At 40.7% G+C, this 24391-nt stretch overlaps 1 protein-coding gene across 1 annotated transcript in view; it reads right to left on the bottom strand.

Moving 5' to 3' along the window:
• The window catches only part of LOC122793059 (zinc finger protein 474), a 247433-nt gene extending 224032 nt beyond the window's left edge, over nucleotides 1-23401 (bottom strand). Inside the window, exon 1 of the mRNA XM_044060740.1 lies at nucleotides 22079-23401. Within this exon, the coding sequence (XP_043916675.1) occupies nucleotides 22079-23122 (1044 nt within the window). The 5' untranslated portion in view covers nucleotides 23123-23401. The remainder of the gene's footprint in view (nucleotides 1-22078) is intronic.
• Between the last annotated feature and the right edge of the window lie 990 nt (nucleotides 23402-24391).

Genomic DNA, 24391 nt, shown 5'->3' with positions numbered 1-24391 from the left:
TGTCACTCAGAAGAATGGACATGGAAACTCGGGGTAAAGTGACAGGTACCTTGCAAATACTAGATATGACTGACCTTACCAACCTGTTTGTGGTTATCAATTTCCATGCTGTCAAGCAGAGAGAAAAACAATCCCCAATGCCTCCAGGGGGCAGCAGTCAGATAATTCCTTAGAGTTGCATTGGCCACCTGTAAGCGGACTCTGGTTGCCTGATGAATGCAGAGAACCTCTGTCTTGCGGCTTGTGGCCTATCCAGAAATTATGTTGGCTACAGGATGTATTATATATTACTTCTATCCAAACAACACTGATCTCTTGAATTAGGCATTCACAACTGTTGCTTTGGCATCTTATCCTATTTGGTTAGTCAAAAATGTGTGCTGCCCAGGAGGAAGACACATGCATCATAAATTTTCCATTGTGGATATAGTTTCCAAACAGGATATCAGCTTGTCTTTGATAGAAACACCAGGCAGCTAGCTTATGGTTTGGTGCATTTAGAAGACACATCTCTTTGAGATTCCATCATGTGGGCCAGCTAATTAAGTTCCATCAAAGAGAATGTGAAAGATGCATGTACACACTTCTCTGAGTAGTATGGTACCCTGGACTCCTTATATGCTGTGTGGACTACAGGGGTCTGACGTGTGGAAGTCTTCCTTAGAGCAGTTGATGACACTAACGTATATGTCTCAGGGGACTCAGACCAGAAACTCCACTCCCTGTGATGGTAGAAAACAAAGATTGTTTTTATAGATACTGAACTATGATATTCAATTTTCACAAGCAGCATTGGTGCCAACGTTAAGAATATCAGCCAGTGGAGAGACCATCCAAGAAACTTGTTATGTAGACCTCATAGCATTGTGTAGTACCCATTATAAGAAGAATATAGGATGACTTGGCCAGCCCCCTCAGAATGGATCACCTCCAGGACTTCTACAAATCTGGATGGGAGATGTGGGGAGTCAGTGTCTTTATTGTCTAAGGTAAGTGTGTGAGATTTTTCATGAGAATCCACATACTTTCTCTTGCGTGCAGCCTTCTTGTGCACCTGTGCAGTACAAGCATCAGAAGTACTGGAAGAATTTCTTTTAAAGGCTGAAATGGCCTAAGGGAACTCCTGAAGGGCTTCAGTCTGTATACCTTGAATGGCAGTCTGTGGGGCATGAGGCTTTCAACAGAAATATCTGGAGCAGTACATAAAGCTGTGATCCACAAGGGGAACAGCCTAGAAGGAAACCTCAGCAGCAATGATTTCTATTTATAATCAAGATCATTGTCAACACTTACACTGGTCCAAAAGTAACTCTGACAAGGTTCCTAGGCAAAAATATTATGGTCAGAAATAGCAACAAAAGCTGAAGGCCAAAAAACTACCCAGACATCACAAATGACATAAAAAAATGCTACATTACCAAAGGTGTTCTCAACAAGTAAAGAAAATTCAGGAACAAAGATGAGATGTACCACCAAGGCTGTCGTGAGATGAATACGTCACATTAAAAACCAAATTCTTTAATACGAACAATAAAAAGTAGCATAAAACAAAGTTGAACTATGTTTTATGCTACTTTTTATTGTCCGTTTAAAGAATTTGGTTTTTAATGCGACATATTCATCTCACGACAGCCTTGGTGGTACATCTCATCTTTGTTCCTGCAGAAATCACAACTGAGGCTGACAGCATTGCTGTTGGTAACCTTGCGTTCAAATACATTGCTATAATTGGAATCCTGGAACTGAAACAATTGATGCTGAAACTGACACTGATGTCTCTGAAACTTATACAGGTTGGGGTATTGATACTGGTGCTGTAATGGTCACTGTCAGCTTCTTTGGTACTAGGAAACTGAGGACCAATAAAAAAATGCCTAAACATCAGGAGCTGAGGAACATAGGTGGTGGTTGATTCTCTATCCTCTATCAGAAACATGTAAAAAGAAATAAGTGCCCGGACACACTTGTTGGGCTCACTGGAAGATCTACACATCCTTGTTATAATTACAACTTGAATGGCCTTGCCTCTGTGTTGAAAGTCTCAGCATCAAGGATTTGGAGTCTATCTCATAACTCTGTATCGTCAGCAATTTGGCTTTGTCAAAGGAAAGTCTTGAAAAAGCAGCCAAAGCAGTGGATAGTGGTTATGCAATTCATAAAGCATATCCAGACCTGACAAGGCCTTTGACACTATTCTCCATGCAGTCATTATTGACAGACTTGTAAATTTAAATATAAATCTTTATATTGTATGTTAGATAGATAGCTGGTTGTTTGATAGAACCCATGTGCTTAGAGAAACAGGTGCCACTTCTGAAATAATAATAAAAAAAAATGACCAGTGGTATAAACACAGGTCTCAGCTTTGGACCCTTTCCTATTAGGCATTTATTTCTCAGACCTTTAAGCCAGCACTCCTGACCCATGGTTAACTAAGTCTGCAGATAACTATAAATTAGGTGTTATTTCATCTTCAGCTGACTCACAATTCTTCCAACATGGGTTAGACCATGTTAATAACTGGTGCAAGGGCAATTGTCTCAAACCAAATGTACAAAATGTAGCATAGCTCATTTTGGTAAATAAAAGAGGTTCACTTACCATATAGATGCTGCACCCCTCCAATGAGACACTGTTGCACAGGATTTAGGTACTCTTGTTGAATTCTTATCATGTGACCATTATGTTTCCACAGTAGTTTGGAAAGTATTTTAACTGGCTCATCTAATTTCCAAAGGCATCTCTCCTAGATCCAGAGAAGTCTGAATTTCCCTTTACTTGTGTCTTATCAGAACCATTACAGGATATAATGCACCTTTCAGCATGCATCTGTCTAAACATATCACAGAACTTGAGAATCATCATAGTTTCAGAGATTCATAACTAAAAATATCAGTGGCCACAAAAAAATCTTAGTTATCAGGAAAGTCTGGCAGCTCCTTCTGTTTACTTAGTTTCTTACAGATTCTTCCATGTAGATCTGAGTCTAGCCTTTCAAGCCATGAAAGTCCAACCCTATTTGAGCAACTATTCTTTGGCAGAACTAATAGCAGCACCTCAAATACTCGGTTAAAGGAAATAAAACTTCATCAGCGGATAAATAAGACATGTTGGCATAATATAGAGTCATATCCCAACATATCCCTCAGCTCTGGGAAAATCTTCTCCTACATGTCAAGCAGAGTAGTGCCCTTGCCACCTTCAAGGTTAACCTAGATAAGTGGTTGGGCAGCCTCAACCCCCCCCCCCAGTCTGTCTTTTCTTGCCCTCCTTCAGGCTAGAGGTAGCTTTTGAATAGTTTTTTTTGGCTAGGGTTGCTATAGTTTGCAGTACGATTGCCTAGTACTTACCAATGAACCTATGAACCTGCACAGAAAGTGTAAACTCTCCCTCAGCACCACTGGCCAACAGATAGCCTCTGGTTTGAAATGGCTGGCCAGACTGTTGACATAACTAAAGTAACCCCAGTATATATTCTAGATGATTTTTTAACACAGGTATTGCTGCCATGGTCCATTGCCCCTACTCTTACCTCAGTTAAGAATATATTCAGAAGCATAAATATATGTGTGCATCTCCCACTAAGTGCATCTAGCAAGTCAAAAATAACAATAAAAATACATGATAAAAATGAGTGGAGAAAAATTACTGTTTAGCACTTCCTTTGACATAAGGAAGTTAGTGCTAGAGATATTTGCAAAGGTAAAACAACTCAGTAAATGTTTATCCACGATAGGGGCATTAGTGGGAAATCTGATGCCCCACATGTTATATGAGAAGGGCCCCACTCCTACAGTATTATAGTTAGAATGCAAGAAGGGAAGGTTCCTCACAATTAGCCAATGAAATAAAGGTAAGTTCACTGTCAATATCAATGTACATTTTCTTCCAGAGCATAAGGCATGTAAAGTCATGCATATGGACTTAAACTGCCTCTCAGGCTTTACAGACTTCATTTCTGGTAGTCATTTTCTAGTTCATTTCATTTCCTGGTGACAGAATTTACTAATCTTACAAAATGATTTATGACTGCATCCAGATATTCAAATATGTGAACCCCGGTTATAATTATCAGTTTGTCAGGATATAACAGAGTAATTTTAATATACCATTATTTAATGACTTTAATTATTGGCCAGAAAAAAAGATATTGCTAGGCCAGGGGTCATGTAGAGCAATAAGAAACATTCCATGTTTTTCAAAGGGATTCAGCCAGGAAAAATGTAATGTTTTTTAAACATAACCTGGAGATCACTGATATCAGTCCTGTGATTTGGATGTATAGCTATGTGATATCTTTCAGTGCAGAATATTTAAGGTGAGAAAGCTGAATGATTTAAAAGCTGCTTTTGAATGAGTACACTTGCAGTATTCTCCATGTACATCTTCAGCTAATCCATGCTTCAGAAAGCTAATAAAGCATATTCAGTTCTTTTAGTCATCCACTCCATATGCTAAAATAGGATTCTCAGCAAGTATTGGTTGTATTCTTCTTTCAGCATCCATAAGTCTTCTACCAATATTTGATCTCACTTGTTGTATAAAGATTACATAACTGAGACACTTTCTAGTCTTAATGCTGATGATCATTATATCCACTTGTTAATACCTGTCTTTATTTCCTCCGGGGCATTATGAGCCAAAGATCTGATGATTCTAGTTCAGTAGTTACAGTAATAAATGCAGATCGCTATTAGTGACACTGATTAAACCATATACAAGCAGTCTGTTCTACGAGGAAATGCCTCAATCTTCCTGAAAATGGCTTTGCTATTCCTTTTTGTGAGCACGGAAGCCCTGGAGTCTTTGGATGTTACGTTGACTGCAGAATATTCTTGGGGAAATATTCAGTAGATATTGAAGGTTCACTGATGCATCGCATCTTCTCTATCTGAATGAAACATGCATGAGATGCTAGCAATCAACTGCCCAGTGATAACTCAAATTTCCCATCACTAATCTGTCATTCTCACCATTCCTCAGAAAATTGAACTGCAGAAAACTTGCTTCTCACCCGATAGTGATGCCTCTTCTCCTTCAAAGCCTTTGGGCAGCCTGATTTTTATAAAAAGCTTTCAAGGTTAAGTCACTTGAAGAAAAGGATCTAATAGGAGGCATTTTTCCCCTTTTATATTCCCCTTACTTGACTCTTGTGCAGAGCTTTCTTCATCAGAAAGTCTATTAACTCCTTTCTCTCAGTCATCCTCCTTTTCCAGAATTAACTTTTTCTTCAAATGATGGGCTTCCATAGTTTTAAGATGTCTTATTTTAGTTGCATCATAAAAAGAAGCCAAACTTTATTTATGAATTTTATATATTTTATGTAATGTATTCTCCACCACAAAAATAATAATAATAAATTAAATTACTGACTATGGACACCTTTTGGAGTTACCTGCCATCTTTTCCATGGATAATATCAACACATTGAATGTATTAACATGTACAGTAAAAGTACAGAGCATTGATGATCACTTTTTTCCACTCAAAAAAGGAAAAACTGATGAAGTGTTCATGTTGGAGAACACTGTCATGCAATGAGTGGCAGCTTTATAAAGCTTGCACCAGCTAATATCAAGGGTTCATGGATGTGAGAGGTGAGTTATTGTCTAATTCTATCAGGATGCAAGCAGAGCTGGAAAAAAAAAAGAAACATGCATGTAACTGAGTGATGGAAATCAATGAAAGTCAATGAAAAGACCAAACATTATAGTGCTGCAGAGTCATTTTTAAAGAGAGACACACCATTTCATATATATGGCAGCTGGACCTCGAAAGAGACGGTCAAAGACAGTAGTGCACTGAATATCAATGAAAGGATACAAGAATACTGGGGATTGACAGAACAAAAGGCAAGGCAAGTGTAACAGAGAGGCAGTTACAAAGGAGACAGCTGCAGCACTTGAGTGGACATCACAGGCCTTTTTCCAAAATAAATGTCACATTTTTCTTTTATTTTACTCATTTGTTAACCAGGCAAACCTACCAGTCCTAACTTCCACTTTCCAGGGAAAGTCTAGGATCAGTATGTGCTTAAAAGAACTTACTAAATTTACATGGTAGGCAAATGGAGGCTACGGAAGTCAAACACAGGACTACATTATGAAACTCACTTAACCCTGTACACTAAACTGCCAGACTAATATCCCTTGTAGTATTTTTTAATATCATTACTGAATTCTCACTTAAGACATAGATAAATATACATTTATATAAAAGAAAACAAACCATGTTAACATGTTCACATTTACAAAAATTATACATTACATGCATGCTTTTATATAACTATTGTCAATCCAGCATTACATGAATTGATCAATTCCTGCCTTCCTCATCCAAGACATTATTCACCATGTCTTGTTCCCACAATTTCCATTTTTTCAATGTAATTTGGTCCTATCATTTTCTAACTATCCCACTTCCAGTTCTTTTATCTCTGTTACAATAGTCACTACTTCAGGTACAGTTGATTTAGACTTTGATTTCCACTTTCTAGTATCTGCTTTTTGGCAGCCACCAGAATTAAACTTAAGAAGGACTTACTATGTTTAGGCAATTCAGATCCTGTATCCCAGCTCAAAAAGATAATTTCCTTAGTTATATCACTTGCTCACACAATGTTTCTGACAGCGTACACTTGTACAGAATCTTTACAGTCTACAAACTCATTACACTCCAAAAACATATGTTCCTGGTTACTTCTTTCTTCCCCATCACACCTCCAACGTTTGCCATCTACTTGAGAAAGAATTCTTTGGAGTCTGCTTGGGCTATAAAAATGCCTATGCAAACACATTCAAGCAAAAATTGTAAATTGTTTAGACTTTTTAGCATATTTAGTTGTCTTACATATGTCCTTCTGTTGTTTCCTTATGAATTGCTAATCCGATCTCTCTTCCCAATCTTTTCTAACCTCTTCTGGTTGATTCCTATAGTTATCATGCAGTATTTTACAAAGCACTAATAAATATCTTTTTTTAAAAGCAATGTTTGTTCTAGATCCAGCTAAAACTCTACCAGAACAGGTCTTTTACTTAGGATTCCCTTATCACTTACTCTTTGCCTATACCCTGATATCAGTCCCTGATAGGGAAGGCAGTTTCTGGAATGCAGTCCAAATGTCTTCTTGGCCTCTTCCCAGTCTATTACCTTTCCATCTCTAATTATTTGCGCCCAATACCTTGGCTCCTTTGCCAGTTTTCTCCAGTAAATTCCAGCCCCCTCTTGTTAGTCTCTGTACCGCTAATTGCAGTCATCCCTATCAGCAAAATTTCCTTTCTCCATTCTCTCATTGGCTTGTTCATAGAATACTTTCTGCTAATTTATGAATATAAAATTCTGCATGTCTGTTGTTATTCTCCCTAAGGATATGCATCTAAAATGCCATTTTCTCCTTATTTCCTGAATTTCCTCCCTGCTTTATCATCATATCTTTCCACTTTGAATTATAGCTTTCTGCTTGTGTTATGTATATGAGCCTCAACTGTGTAGCTCTAAAATATCCCTTCAAATCAAATAATTCTAAACCACTCTGTTCTACTGGAAGGATCAATTTATTCCACTTGACCCTTGCCCACTTTCCCTCCAGATAAAATCCTTCAACACTTTATTAATTACCATCCACAACTTCTCCTCTGATTGGAAAAAGTATGCCTGACCAGAATATAAAACTAAGGAGACTAAAAACATTTTCCATACTCAAACAACAGCTTCCAGTTTCTCAGTTTTTGTATTATCTTTTGTTTAGTCTCTTCCCACATATCTTTAGCTGTCATAACAGAATTATTTTAACCCATATTCCTAAATACTTGATTTTATTGTGTTTCTATAAATGTAGAATTTTTTGAACCAATTCATGTGTGGTTAAATAGTTTATAGCTCTAGCCTTTGTTTTGTCTACATTAATTGTATATCGTGAAAAAAACTTGAAACTATTTCAGAATGTTCCACAAGACTGAGATGTTCTTTTCTGGTCTTATCAGGTACAAAATAGCATTGTCTGCAAATAAAGCCAACTTTTTTTTATTACCATATCATTTATATCCTTGAATTTCTGAGTCCCTTGTTTTCTTTGCTAAGGCTCTAAATATAATGCAACTAAGAAAGGAGAAAGAGGACTCCTCTACCTGGTTCCTCTCTTCAGATACAAGTTATCAGAGATGAACCCCCACTTTAATTTCTGCCTTTGATACCTCATACATCCTCCTAATTAACCTTATTATTGTATCACGGAATGCAAATACTTCCATTGCCTTGCTCATAAAATTGCAGCTTACTCTGTCAAATGCTTTCTCTGCATCAAGACTCTGTAAGGTATTTTCTTACATACTGCTTCCCTCTGGATCATCATTGTTCTATTAATGTTGTTAAATGTTTGCTTCCTCTCCACAAAACCACATTGATCCATATCTGTTAATTTTGTCAACACCTTTGCCATTCTTTTAGCTATTATAGACATAAACACTTTATAATTGTAGTATTCGGGCTGGTAATGTGGTTGTTGTACTGTAGGGGCGCTGTGGGGAATTCAGCATGTACTGTTGGTTCTGTATTGCTCTGGTAACTTGTTGGTTCTGGTGGATGTATGACTTGCAGAAGTTGTGAGATGAAGCATGGGTGCGCACCTGGAGGCTCTTAATAAAGAAAGGCCTTACAACTCCATAAACCGTGTGGGCTCCTTATTTCCAAGGATATAACATATTGGCGATGAGAGTGGGATTCCTCCGAGTCCGCTGCGAGTAAACTGGTGGGCTGCAGTTCATGTCGGATGACGAAGAGACGGGGCCTACTGGAGTGATGTCTGGTTCCATGTTGGGGTCACTGGTTGCATACGACTGTCAGACACAGACCTGGGAGGAGTATTGTGAAGTGTTGGAACATTTTTTTGAGGCAAACCAGATAATGGAAGCGGGTCGGAAGCGAGCCATATTGCTAAGCTCGGTGGGCAGTAAGACGTACAGTCTGATGAGGAACTTATTGAGTCCTGATAAACCGGGGACAAATCGTTCACAGAGTTGACGAGTTTACTTCAGTCACATTATAACCCGAAGCCGAGTGCAATAGTCCAGAGGTTCAAGTTAAATTCAAGGACTAGAATGGCTAATGAAACGGTAATGGAGTATGTCGCAGTGTTGGGGGAACTGGCACAACATTGTGATTATGGGGACAGACTGACCGAAATGCTACGAGATAGGCTCGTATGTGGCATTGCAGACGACCGCATACAATGCAGATTGTTAGCGGAGCCTGACTTGTCGTTTGAAAAGGCCTTGAAGTTGGCACAGGCCATAGAGACAGCGACTAAAGACATTCGTGATTTACAACAGAAAACCACGGAAGGGGTTGGAAGCAGGAGTGCGACCCCACTGCCAGTGCATAAGGTGGTCATGGAGCATAATTCACAAGGGAACTCTGGTCAGTATGCTTGTTACAGGTGTGGAGGTGAACATCTGTCACGGAACTGTCGTTTTTTAACTGTAAAATGTCATGCTTGCGGGAAAAAGGGCCATGTAAAGAAAATGTGCCGCTCAATGCCCTCGGGACCAGCCGAAAAAGGGGGAAGAAAAAAGCAGTATGATGGAAAGGAAGGGAAACCGAAAAATAAAACGGCAGTATGCACACCACATGCATGAAGTTACAGATCAACCAACCAGGGAAGCTGAAGAAGTGTTCACAATGTTTAACGTGAAAGAGGCCAGGTGGGAAAGAGTTGATCCCATTAAAACCCAGTTGGACTTAAATGGTAAAATGGTGCAGTTTGAAGTGGATACGGGGTGTAGTGTGACAGTTCTGTCAAAGGCTGAGTATGGGAAGTTATGGCCCAGAGAAGCTCGGAAGCTGCAGGACTGTTCAGTGACTTTGAAAACCTACATGGGTGAAATAGTTCCCACGTTGCGAATGGTGAAAATGAAGGTAAAATATAAAGACCAAGTCAAAGAGTTGCCAGTCATGGTGGTAGCAGGTAAGGGACCAAACCTGCTAGGCCGGGTGTGGTTAAAGGAGCTAAACATGGACTGCCTACAGCTCCATAAGGTAGAACAGCTGGGCCTGACCTTGCAAGAGGTGCTCGAGAACAATGAAGAAGTATTCAAAGAGGAACTGGGGACCTGGAGGGGTCCACCAGCAAAGATACACGTGAAAGAAAATGTAACGCCAAGATTTTACAAACCCCGTCCTGTACCATATGCGATGAAGAAGAAAGTTGAGTTTGAGTTAGAGAGACTCACTAAGCAAGGTATAATTGAACCAGTAAAGTTTGCAGAATGGGCTGCACCAATTGTTCCAGTATTAAAGCCAGATGGTGCTGTACGCATATGTGGTGACCATAAGTTAACAGTGAACCAAGTCTCGAAGCTGGAGCAGTATCCCTTGCCCAAGGTGGAGGATGTGTTTGAAAAGCTGTCGGGAGGTGAAAGGTTTAGTAAGCTGGACCTCAGTCAGGCATATCAACAAGTAGTGCTGGAAGAAGGGTCAAAGGTGTATGTTACCCTGAACACATACAAAGGTTTGTTCCAAGTAAATCGTTTACCTTTTGGGGTTTCCTCGAGTCCAGCTATTTTCCAGAGAATAATGGAGGGACTGGTGGCAGGAATTCCGAAGGTGGCTGTGTATTTAGACGATATCCTGTTGACGGGTAGGAACATTCGAGAGCATCTGGAGACGTTGAATGAGGTGCTGAGTCGACTGCGAGAGGCAGGTCTACGGGTGAAGCGGAGTAAATGTGCTTTCATGGCAACGGAAGCAGAATTCCTGGGCTACAAGGTGGATGCATCAGGCCTACACCCCCTGCCAAATAAAGTGGAAGCCATTCAACAGGCACCAGCACCCACAAATGTTACAGAACTGAAAGCCTATTTAGGCTTACTCAACTATTATAACAGGTTCCTGCCAAATCTGTCAACACTGTTAGCTCCTTTACATAAGTTATTAAGGAAGGAGGCTCAGTGGTCGTGGCAAGAGGAACAGGACAGAGCGTTTGAACAGTCAAAGGAACTAATGCAATCTTCAGAGGTTTTGGTGCACTACGATAGTCACAAGGACTTAATTTTGTCATGTGATGCCTCACCCTATGGATTAGGGGCTGTGTTGGCACACCGCATGCCAGATGGACAAGACAGACCCATTGGGTTCATGTCACGAACTTTGACACCAGCGGAGTCAAACTATTCCCAGTTAGATAAAGAGGGTTTGGCTGTCATGTTTGGAATCAAGCGATTTCACAAGTACCTCTATGGGAGGAAGTTTACTATTTGCACTGATCATAAGCCTTTGTTGTCATTATTCAACGAGATGAAAGCAGTACCGCAGATGGTTTCTCCCCGCATCCAGAGATGGGCTGTAACGTTGAGAGCTTATGAATACGAGATTGTTTATAAGCCCGGAAACACCATAGTAATGCAGATGCACTAAGTCGTTTGCCGATGCCAGGGCATCTCCAGGAAGAGGAAGCGGAGGACCGAGTTTTGATGATGGAAGACATCACGTTGGTGTCTGCCAGAGAACTGAGTGTTTGGACACACAAAGACCGGTGCTTGCTAGAGTGTTTCAGTGGGTCCAGCAAGGCTGGCCAGTCCAACAAACGGATCCAGTTTTTCGGCCTTATGAGGTGAGGAAAACAGAGCTGAGTGTGCAAGATGGATGCGTATTGTGGGGGCACGGTGATAATTCCATCCCCAGGAAGACGGGCACTTTTACAGCAGTTGCACCAAGGTCATGTGGGCATTACCCGAATGAAGGCCTTAGCCCGAAGTTATTTTTGGTGGCCCAAGTTGGACCACGAGATTGAAGTCGTTGTGAATGAGTGTAAAACATGTCAACAACATCGCAACTTGCTGGTGGCGGCGCCACTACATCCATGGGAGTGGCCGAGTAGACCTTGGCAGAGACTTCATATAGATTATGCAGGACCTTTCATGGGGGCCATGTTTTTGATAATCATGGATGCTCATTCGAAGTGGATGGATGCTTATCAAGTCAAGACACCCACTTCCCTCATTACCATTGAATGTTTGAGGAGGAGTTTCAGTAGCCAAGGACTACCAGAGACTATTGTATCAGATAATGCTTCATGTTTCACGAGTGAAGAGTTCAAGGGTTTTCTGAGAAAAAATGGCATCGTACACATCACCTCAGCACCCTACCATGCAGCTACAAATGGTTGTGCTGAAAGGGCTGTTCAGACTTTTAAAGCAATGATGAAAAAGTCTGGAGAAGGAAGTATGGCAGCAAAAGTGTCAAGGGTGTTATTCAACTATCGTATTACACCACAATCTACCACGGGTTTGTCACCTGCCGAGATGTTGCAAGGACGGAGATTGAGATCCACGCTGGATCTAGTGTATCCAAATGTCCGAGCTAAGGTGGAGGGGACCCAGTGGAGGCAAAAAGTATGTCATGATCGACGACGGAGAGAGCGAAGTTTTCTGGAGGGAGATGCAGTGATGACGCGAAATTTCAGTTATGGACCTAAGTGGATTCCAGGGTTCATTGTAAAGAGCACAGGTCCATTATCGTACCAGGTGAGGTTGAATGGAGATTTCTTGGTAAGGCGACATGTAGACCAAATTTTGCGGAGCGAACAGAAGAAGGACGCCATGGAACTGCCGGCCTCGGAACTACCGTTAAGTTCGGAACCAGGGCTCGCAGTGGCAGGAGGATCGCAAATTGAGGGAGACCGCCGGAACGTGGAAGAAGAGGTTCCTGAGGATCCAACTGTTCCAGGGAAGGACACACCGATACCTGAAGTGGTAACTGTGACACTGGAGTCACCTAAGGTGGTACCACTGCGCCGTTCTAAGCGTGTGCTGGTTAAACCTAGTTACTTGAAGGACTATCAATGTTAACAAAAGTGCATGTATAGATTACCAGCCTAAAAATAGTAGATTGTATGGTAACCAGTTAATAACTAGCTTGTTATTTACAAGTAAGTGATTAAATGCATTATGGAACTTGCTCCCTAGGTTTGCTTATGTAGGAAATTGTGTCTTAGCTTAAAAGGGGAGGAATGTAGTATTCGGGCTGGTAATGTGGTTGTTGTACTGTAGGGGTGCTGTGGGGAATTCAGCATGTACTGTTGGTTCTGTATTGCTCTGGTAACTTGTTGGTTCTGGTGGATGTATGACTTGCAGAAGTTGTGAGATGAAGCATGGGTGCGCACCTGGAGGCTCTTAATAAAGAAAGGCCTTACAACTCCATAAACCGTGTGGGCTCCTTATTTCCAAGGATATAACATATTGGCGATGAGAGTGGGATTCCTCCGAGTCCGCTGCGAGTAAACTGGTGGGCTGCAGTTCATGTCAGATGACGAAGAGACGGGGCCTACTGGAGTGATGTCTGGTTCCATGTTGGGGTCACTGGTTGCATACGACTGTCAGACACAGACCTGGGAGGAGTATTGTGAAGTGTTGGAACATTTTTTTGAGGCGAACCAGATAATGGAAGCGGGTCGGAAGCGAGCCATATTGCTAAGCTCGGTGGGCAGTAAGACGTACAGTCTGATGAGGAACTTATTGAGTCCTGCTAAACCGGGGGACAAATCGTTCACAGAGTTGACGAGTTTACTTCAGTCACATTATAACCCGAAGCCGAGTGCAATAGTCCAGAGGTTCAAGTTAAATTCAAGGACTAGAATGGCTAATGAAACGGTAATGGAGTATGTCGCAGTGTTGGGGGAACTGGCACAACATTGTGATTATGGGGACAGACTGACCGAAATGCTACGAGATAGGCTCGTATGTGGCATTGCAGACGACCGCATACAATGCAGATTGTTAGCGGTGCCTGACTTGTCGTTTGAAAAGGCCTTGAAGTTGGCACAGGCCATAGAGACAGCGACTAAAGACATTCGTGATTTACAACAGAAAACCACGGAAGGGGTTGGAAGCAGGAGTGCGACCCCACTGCCAGTGCATAAGGTGGTCATGGAGCATAATTCACAAGGGAAGTCTGGTCAGTATGCTTGTTACAGGTGTGGAGGTGAACATCTGTCACGGAACTGTCGTTTTTTAACTGTAAAATGTCATGCTTGCGGGAAAAAGGGCCATGTAAAGAAAATGTGCCGCTCAACGCCCTCTCGGGACCAGCCGAAAAAGGGGGAAGAAAAAAGCAGTATGATGGAAAGGAAGGGAAACCGAAAAATAAAACGGCAGTATGCACACCACATGCATGAAGTTACAGATCAACCAACCAGGAAGCCAAGAAGTGTTCACAATGTTTAACGTGAAAGAGGCCAGGTGGGAAAGAGTTGATCCCATTAAAACCCAGTTGGACTTAAATGGTAAAATGGTGCAGTTTGAAGTGGATACGGGTGTAGTGTGACAGTTCTGTCAAAGGCTGAGTATGGGAAGTTATGGCCCAGAGAAGCTCGGAAGCTGCAGGACTGTTCAGTGACTTTGAAAACCTACACGGGTGAAATAGTTCCCACGTTGCGAATGGTGAAAATGAAGGTAAAATATAAAGACCAAGTCAAAGAGTTGCCAGTCATGGTGGTAGCAGGTAAGGGACCAAACCTGCTAGGCGGTGTGGTTAAAGGAGCTAAACATGGACTGCCTACAGCTCCATAAGGTAGAACAGCCGGGCCTGACCTTGCAAGAGGTGCTCGAGAACAATGAAGAAGTATTCAAAGAGGAACTGGGGACCTGGAGGGGTCCACCAGCAAAGATACACGTGAAAGAAAATGTAACGCCAAGATTTTACAAACCCCGTCCTGTACCATATGCGATGAAGAAGAAAGTTGAGTTTGAGTTAGAGAGACTCACTAAGCAAGGTATAATTGAACCAGTAAAGTTTGCGGAATGGGCTGCACCAATTGTTCCAGTATTAAAACCAGATGGTGCTGTACGCATATGTGGTGACCATAAGTTAACAGTGAACCAAGTCTCGAAGCTGGAGCAGTATCCCTTGCCCAAGGTGGAGGATGTGTTTGAAAAGCTGTCGGGAGGTGAAAGGTTTAGTAAGCTGGACCTCAGTCAGGCATATCAACAAGTAGTGCTGGAAGAAGGGTCAAAGGTGTATGTTACCCTGAACACATACAAAGGTTTGTTCCAAGTAAATCGTTTACCTTTTGGGGTTTCCTCGAGTCCAGCTATTTTCCAGAGAATAATGGAGGGACTGGTGGCAGGAATTCCGAGGGTGGCTGTGTATTTAGACGATATCCTGTTGACGGGTAGGAACATTCGAGAGCATCTGGAGACGTTGAATGAGGTGCTGAGTCGACTGCGAGAGGCAGGTCTACGGGTGAAGCGGAGTAAATGTGCTTTCATGGCAACGGAAGCAGAATTCCTGGGCTACAAGGTGGATGCATCAGGCCTACATCCCCTGCCAAATAAAGTGGAAGCCATTCAACAGGCACCAGCACCCACAAATGTTACAGAACTGAAAGCCTATTTAGGCTTACTCAACTATTATAACAGGTTCCTGCCAAATCTGTCAACACTGTTAGCTCCTTTACATAAGTTATTAAGGAAGGAGGCTCAGTGGTCGTGGCAAGAGGAACAGGACAGAGCGTTTGAACAGTCAAAGGAACTAATGCAATCTTCAGAGGTTTTGGTGCACTCGATAGTCACAAGGACTTAATTTTGTCATGTGATGCCTCACCCTATGGATTAGGGGCTGTGTTGGCACACCGCATGCCAGATGGACAAGACAGACCCATTGGTTCATGTCACGAACTTTGACACCAGCGGAGTCAAACTATTCCCAGTTAGATAAAGAGGGTTTGGCTGTCATGTTTGGAATCAAGCGATTTCACAAGTACCTCTATGGGAGGAAGTTTACTATTTGCACTGATCATAAGCCTTTGTTGTCATTATTCAACGAGATGAAAGCAGTACCGCAGATGGTTTCTCCCCGCATCCAGAGATGGGCTGTAACGTTGAGAGCTTATGAATACGAGATTGTTTATAAGCCCGGGAAACACCATAGTAATGCAGATGCACTAAGTCGTTTGCCGATGCCAGGGCATCTCCAGGAAGAGGACGCGGAGGACCGAGTTTTGATGATGGAAGACATCACGTTGGTGTCTGCCAGAGAACTGAGTGTTTGGACACACAAAGACCCGGTGCTTGCTAGAGTGTTTCAGTGGGTCCAGCAAGGCTGGCCAGTCCAACAAACGGATCCAGTTTTTCGGCCTTATGAGGTGAGGAAAACAGAGCTGAGTGTGCAAGATGGATGCGTATTGTGGGGGGCACGAGTGATAATTCCATCCCCAGGAAGACGGGCACTTTTACAGCAGTTGCACCAAGGTCATGTGGGCATTACCCGAATGAAGGCCTTAGCCCAAAGTTATTTTTGGTGGCCCAAGTTGGACCACGAGATTGAAGTTGTTGTGAATGAGTGTAAAACATGTCAACAACATCGCAACTTGCCGGTGGCGCCACTACATCCATGGGAGTGGCCGAGTAGACCTTGGCAGAGACTTCATATAGATTATGCAGGACCTTTCATGGGGGCCATGTTTTTGATAATCATGGATGCTCATTCGAAGTGGATGGATGCTTATCAAGTCAAGACACCCACTTCCCTCATTACCATTGAATGTTTGAGGAGGAGTTTCAGTAGCCAAGGACTACCAGAGACTATTGTATCAGATAATGCTTCATGTTTCACGAGTGAAGAGTTCAAGGGTTTTCTGAGAAAAAATGGCATCGTACACATCACCTCAGCACCCTACCATGCAGCTACAAATGGTTGTGCTGAAAGGTCTGTTCAGACTTTTAAAGCAATGATGAAAAAGTCTGGAGAAGGAAGTATGGCAGCAAAAGTGTCAAGGGTGTTATTCAACTATCGTATTACACCACAATCTACCACGGGTTTGTCACCTGCCGAGATGTTGCAAGGACGGAGATTGAGATCCACGCTGGATCTAGTGTATCCAAATGTCCAAGCTAAGGTGGAGGGGACCCAGTGGAGGCAAAAAGTATGTCATGATCGACGGAGAGCGAAGTTTTCTGGAGGAGATGCAGTGATGACGAAATTTCAGTTATGGACCTAAGTGGATTCCAGGGTTCATTGTAAAGAGCACAGGTCCATTATCGTACCAGGTGAGGTTGAATGGAGATTTCTTGGTAAGGCGACATGTAGACCAAATTTTGGAGCGAACAGAAGAAGGACGCCATGGAACTGCCGCCTCGGAACTACTGTTAAGTTCGAACCAGGGCTCGCAGTGGCAGGAGGATCGCAAATTGAGGGAGACGCCGAACGTGGAAGAAGAGGTTCCCGAGGATCCAACTGTTCCAGGGAAGGACACACCGATACCTGAAGTGGTAACTGTGACACTGGAGTCACCTAAGGTGGTACCACTGCGCCGTTCTAAGCGTGTGCTGGTTAAACCTAGTTACTTGAAGGACTATCAATGTTAACAAAAGTGCATGTATAGATTACCAGCCTAAAAATAGTAGATTGTATGGTAACCAGTTAATAACTAGCTTGTTATTTACAAGTAAGTGATTAAATGCATTATGGAACTTGCTCCCTAGGTTTGCTTATGTAGGAAATTGTGTCTTAGCTTAAAAGGGGAGGAATGTAGTATTCGGGCTGGTAATGTGGTTGTTGTACTGTAGGGGCGCTGTGGGGAATTCAGCATGTACTGTTGGTTCTGTATTGCTCTGGTAACTTGTTGGTTCTGGTGGATGTATGACTTGCAGAAGTTGTGAGATGAAGCATGGGTGCGCACCTGGAGGCTCTTAATAAAGAAAGGCCTTACAACTCCATAAACCGTGTGGGCTCCTTATTTCCAAGGATATAACAATAATCATGGTTTAAAATTGAAATGGGCCTATACGAATCTGGGTCTGATGGGTTTTTACCACTTTAGATATTTCAGCTACCACAGTTTTCATCATGGGTGTTGGTTCTTCCCCTCCTTTTAAAATATTGTTAAATAAAGCCTTCCGGATCTTTAGCACTTTCTTCCCTCCTAGCTTCCAAACTTCCATAGAAATACCATTTATTCCTGGAGACTTTCCTGCAGATTGGTTATACATCACCATTTTTATTTCATCCCCTCCTATTTTAACTGTTAATTATTGGGCCTCATCTGCCTATAACCTTGGTATACTTAATCTTTCATAACTATTTCCATTTGTACTTTTTTTGATTTCCACATTCCTTTGTTTTATACAAATTTTCATAAAATTTGTGAAATATTTCTTGTTATAGACTCCCTAAGTTTGGCAACAACCCCTTCTACTTTCTGTTGCTTAAGTCATTGTACTAAGACTTGCTGTGCTCTGGAGTTCTTATGAAAAAAAAAGTTGCTTATCAGCAGTCTTTCTAAACTCATAAATATTATCCAGATTCTCCCTTATTTCCCCCTTAGTGCTCTGCAGTTGTGCCTGTTCTTATTCTGTGAGATTCCCCTTATTCTGTAATACTTTAACCTTTGTCAACCCCTCTAAATAATTCTTGCTGCTTCTTAACCATATCTTTTTTCTTTTAATTCTTCCCTATTTTTAAACTCCACTTTCATGTTATCCCTCTGTATAACGTCTGAAGAAATGTCTTTCTTCGCTAATAATTCTCGAATAATTTCCACTTGGGAAGTAACAGTGTCTCATTTTTACTTTATTACCCAGCATTTTATCTTAGTTGTTATTGGCACATGATCTGAATTATTTACTGGATGTGTGTCAAAGCTTTCAATTAAATGTACAAGTTCCTGTGAAGTATAATATCTGTCTAGTCTAGCCCAGTAATTGCACCTTGGGGAATACTATGTAAATTCTCTACAAGTTCCTACTTCTGAATTCACGGGTTCCATACCAAATGTTTTATAAAATTTCTTCAGAAGTCTTTCCTCTTTTGCTATATTTTCATTTCTAAGTTGCCCAGGTACATCCTTACTGTTGCAATTCAAATTCCAGTCCCAAACTATAAGTAATATTCCCTGCTGAAAGCTGATTATTTCTCCCTAAATGTTCTTAATTTATTATCATTTACTGACATTTGTTGACCGGGAAAGTCCACTGGGTCAGAAATCCATTTTCAGTGGAGGCCTGGGGAGAAAAGCTCCGCGGGTAATCAAATATTGTACAGAACAAATACAAAGTGAAAGACATATACATACATAAGGATAGGGTGGGGAGTAATGGCATATACAGTGAATATAAAAAATGTACACACCCCTATTAAAATGCCAGGTTGTTGTGATATAAAAAAATGACACCACAATAAATAATTTCAAAACTTTTCTCACCTTTAATGTGACTGATAACCTGTACAATTCAATTAAAAAACAAACAAATCTGTTAGGGGAAAAATATAAAAAATAAAAAAAGTACAATAAGCTGTTTGCATAAGTGTGCACACCCATAAACTAATACTTTGTTGAAGCACCTTTTGATTTAATTACAGCATTCAGTCTTTTTGGGTACACACCTGCCATCAATTAAAGAGACTCTGATTAACCACAAATAAAGTTCAGCTATCCTAGTAGGATTTTCCTGACATTTACACAGTTACCTGCTACAGCAAAAGCCATGGTTCACAAAGAGCTTACAAAGCATCAAAGGAATCTCATTGCTGAAAGGTATCAGTCAGGAGAAGAGTACAAAAAATTTCCACAGCATTGGATATACCAATGAACACAGTGAAGGCAGTCATCAAAAAGTGGAGGAAATATGGGACAAGAGTGACGTTGCAAAGAACTGGACGTCCCTCCAAAATTAATGAAAAGACAAGCAAAAACTGGTCAGGAAAGCTGCCAAGAGAACTACAGCAACACTGAAGGAGCTGTAGGAATTTCTGGCAAGTACTGGTTGTGTACTACATGTGACAACAATCTCCCGTATTCTCCATATGTCTGGGCTATAGGGTAGGGTTGCAAGATGGAAGCCTTTTCTTGCACAGAAAAACATCCACGCCTGGCTAAAATCTGCAAAACAATACAAGTCTCCCAAAAGCACGTGGGAAAATGTGTTATGGTCTGATAAGACCAAGGTTGAACTTTTTGGCCACAATTCAAAAAGGTACATTTGGTGCAAAAACAACATTTATCATCACCAAAGGAACACCATCCCCACGGTGAAGCATGGTGGTGGCAGTATCATGCTTTGGGGTTGCTTTTCTTCAGCTGGAACTGGGGCTTTAGTCAAGGTGGAGGGACTTATGAACAGTTCAAAATACCAGTCACTTTTGGCTCAAAACCTTCAGGCATCTGCTAGAAAGCTGAAGATGAAGAGGAATTTCACCTTTCAGCATGACAATGACCCCAAGCACACATCCAAATTAACAAAAGAATGGCTTCTCCAGAAGAAAATTAAAGTTTTGGAATGGCCCAGCCAGAGCCCAGACCTAAATCCAATAGAAAACCTGTGGGGTGACCTGAAGAGGGCCGTGCACAAGAGACACGCTCGCAGTGTGACAGATTTGGAGTGCTTTTGCAAGGAAGAGTGGGCAAATATTGTCAAGTCAAGATGTGCCATGCTGATAGACTCCTACAAAGAAGACCGAATGCTGTAATTAAATCAAAAGGTACTTCAACAATGTATTAGTTTAAGGGTGTTCACACTTATGCAACCAGCTTATTGTAGTTTTTTTATTTTTTATATTTTTCCCCTAACAAATGTGTTTTTCAATTGAATTGTACAGGTTTTTTATGTATATTTTTAATTTATGTATCTGTTATTTATTGTATGAAGTTGCTTGTTACAGGAAGGTCAGATGAAAAAGTGTGTGGGGGGGTTATAATAAGTATTAGTTTCCAATTGATCTGTGATTAATTGGAAGTTTTGGAGGGAATTTGCTGAGTTTGGATTGGTAAATTGCATTGAATATTTAGTATTTAAACTGAAGTTGGGGGTGTTGTTTGTCTGATGAAGTAATGTGTAACATTACGAAAGTGCTTACACAATAAAACAATTCTGGATTTTATTGAAGCTGTTTGGATTACTGCTGTTGTCTGAAGCTATTTGGATTACTGCTGTTGTCTTCTGCCACAGGGTTTTGTTGCTGTTAGGTTATAGGTCACATTAAAGTTGAGAAAACTTTTGAAATGATTTATTGTGGTCTCATTTTTTTATTTCACAAAAAACTGACATTTTAACAGGGGTGTGTACACTTTTATATCCACTGTAGTTAATACATAATTATCAGACTGTATGGATACATAATAACATACTTTCAATCACAAGAAAGTAATCACAATCCTTAGTAAATTGCACATATCGTAGGTAGGAGAAACAGTCATATAGAGGAGTTCAAAAATAATATAACAGAGGGTTAAATAGTAGGATCTGAGTAGTTAAGTGTGTGAAATTAAGGGGACTTTACACTGTATTTTACAGGTACAGCTGGGATTATTTAAAAAGTGGGTTTTTGGTGCAGCTTTAAAGGCCATTAGGGAGTCAAGCTGAATAATACATGAGGGGAGGCTATTTCATAGTTTGGCAATGTTGTAGGAATATAGGCATTGTCCTGCTCTTTTGTTGGGTTTAGCTACATTTAAAAGTGTCTTTTCTGAAAACCGGAGTGTTCTAGTTGGGGTGTATGTGTGTGAGACAGACTGGAGTGCAGGACAGCTATCAGGTTTGAAAATTAGCTTATGAGCAAGTGTTAATTGAGTATAATAGAGATGGAGGTGAAATTCAAGCCAGGACAGGTTTGAGATAGCTTTGCAGTGGTGCGAGTGGTTCAGCATGTTAGAGGCAAATGTTGCTATCTTGTAGTAGCAAGAGTGTAGTTTATTACTGAGGGATGTATGGAGGTTGGTGAAAATGGAGCTTCCATACAAGAGGGATGGGATAAGCAAAGTGTTTGCTAGTTTTATCTTAGTTTGTTGATCTAGGTAGAGTTTATGTCGGTATAGTTTGCCAAGTTTGAAGTGTATTTTCTTTACTGTATTGGGAATGTGAGTTCCATGAATGCAGTTTTAGGCTGAATTTAAATACACGACAGTGTAATCTTCCTCCCATGCCAGTAGCCCCTTTCTACTTCTGGTATCTTCTTCATTCCCTATGACAAGATTTTGTTGCCATATATAAAAATATGATACTTGAGTAGATTGCTTATTTAACCTACACAGTATAAAGACATTTTACAATGATTAAAACATGCAGTTATTTTTATGAAGCAATTAGTTTACCTTTTCAGATAGCTGAGCTGAGGGTGCCTTCTCTGGAAAAGATGTAGTGGAAAAATTGCTTTGGCTGCTAACCCCATTAGCAAATGAGACTGTCTTAAGACTTGCTGAAGCAGTTTTACTTTTGCATGCTTTCTGGTGAACTGTTAGGCGATCTGGAGCAAAGGTGCGGCCACAGTTTGTGCATGGTAGTAGCTGGGCTTTAAAACTTTGCCAAGCAGCTTCATTCTGCTCCTCCTTGTTTCCTTTCCCCATCTGAATCGGCTTTTGTGGAGGTGGCCTACGCATTTCTTTCGGTAATTTTTCATTTTCAATTTTCCATTTTTCAAGACACTTCGGCTCATGAAATGGGAGAGATTTTGTGCCAAATTCTCTTCCACAAATATAACAGATCAAGGTTCTTGTTTTACTTGGTGATTTCTGAGAGGTCTCTAGAAACTCAGAAGTACCTGCAGGTAAAATAGAACCAGAAGAGAGAGATCCTGAATGTGAGATCTGGCCTGGCTGTAGAGGTTTTGACTGTATAGTTTGAGAAGTACCAGGTTTTGGTTTGCAACTCTTCTGGTGTATAGGGAGACGATCAGGAAGAAAGGTTCTTCCACAGTTTTCACATGTTATAAGAAGAGCCTGTGAACTCTGCCATGCAGCCTTATTCATTTCATCTACACCACTTGTGCCTGCAGCAGTAAGTTCTGCAGGCTTCTGTGGCACTGGTCTTTTCATATGTTTAGGTAATTTCTCATTCTCCATTTGCCATTTTTCAAGGCATTTTGGTTCATGTATACTAATTGACTTTGTGCCAAATTCCTTTCCACAAATAAAACATATTCTCATGTTGCTTCTTTTTGGTGGTATAATAGGTATGTTGGAATGAATGAGAGATTTATTAGCTGTTGCTGAGCTTTTCACAAGAACTGCAGTTCCTGGCCTTAGCTGTTTTTCTGTTTTAAAGGTCTGTTTCCTTTTCACAGAGCTTGCATTATTCTGTGCATCAGAGTGTGTTCTTGTAGGCAACATTAAGCTCTTAATCAGACCAGTTACATACATTCATAATTCACTATTTACTATTGCAATGGTATGTTATAAGAGTATGTGAAATGGTAAAACAAATCATTATACTCTTCTGTTTGTAGGAGTAATCATTTGTTTCATATTTGTATCAAGAATAAGACAGCAGTACATTAGAAATGGTATTCCAGCTTTTATTCTTTGATTTCAATTTATTCTTCTATACCGTCAGTTTGAGATGTACAACTATGTTTCTGCAAAATTTGTAGAAGTCTTCTGAGAGAGAAGTCTCACAAGATTTAAAGGAAGTGATCTGAGAAACAGGTTATCTATAAAATTAAAGATAAAGTGACATAGTTTGGTTATATAAATAGTATTTTTAAGCTTAAACTTCCTTGAGTAAGAATAAACAAATTGGTTATACCACAACTTCACATAGCACCTCACTGTTTACAGTCTCTCAAAACAATCTCAGCACCAATGATTGTAGATCACACAAGATAAAAAATATTTCACAAAGAAACAACGTTTTTTTTTAATTAACTAATTACGTATCTGCAAAGCATGTATAATCATTATAATGCTTCTTGTGCTTTGAAATATGAAATCACTCTTAGAAATGCATTTGCTCCCACTGCATTTCTAATACTTCCCAGACTTCAAACAGCTGATCTCTGAGCTTAAAATTCCAAATAAATTTATAAATAAATAAGATGCAAATATGATAATGTATTTTAAAGTGAAAAATCTGTATATACATTTCAAAGTAAGATATTTTTGTGATACAGTGTAAGAAAGCACAGGTGTTCAAGATGTACATAACTGTAAATGAAAATAATACAATTAATGAAATAACTTAAAATGCACTTCTATGCCTTACTTATTTACTGAATGAGTAGCAATTAACAGAATTAAGACTGTTTACAGTCCTTCTTTGTTAACTGGCTGGCAGAAGGAATGAGGTTCCTTTGCAGATCACCTGGATTCAAACTCTTTGTAATAGAATTGAGGACCTCAGTTGTAAGGACCTCAGTTGTAAGGAAAGACCCTTGAGTGTAGCCACTGCTCCAAGCCCAGCCCATTGGCAGGAGGCTCTGGGGTAGCCACAGGACATTTTGAAGGGATTGAATCTCTTATTTTGCATAGGAATGTATGAGGATCCTGAGGATCCTATAGGATGAGCTGGATACTGTTGATGAGGTTGTGAAGACTGGTCTACCTTGCTTAGCTTGTTATTACAAGTCTCACTAGTACAAGCACTTTAGGAAATGATGATGATTATGGCGACAAAGATAGTTTACACAAACT

Source organism: Protopterus annectens, chromosome 2.part0 (assembly GCF_019279795.1).
Source record: "Protopterus annectens isolate FY-2018-M chromosome 2.part0, PAN1.0, whole genome shotgun sequence".
Taxonomy (NCBI): Eukaryota; Metazoa; Chordata; order Ceratodontiformes; family Protopteridae; genus Protopterus; species Protopterus annectens.
This window is presented reverse-complemented; position numbering and strand designations above follow the sequence as displayed.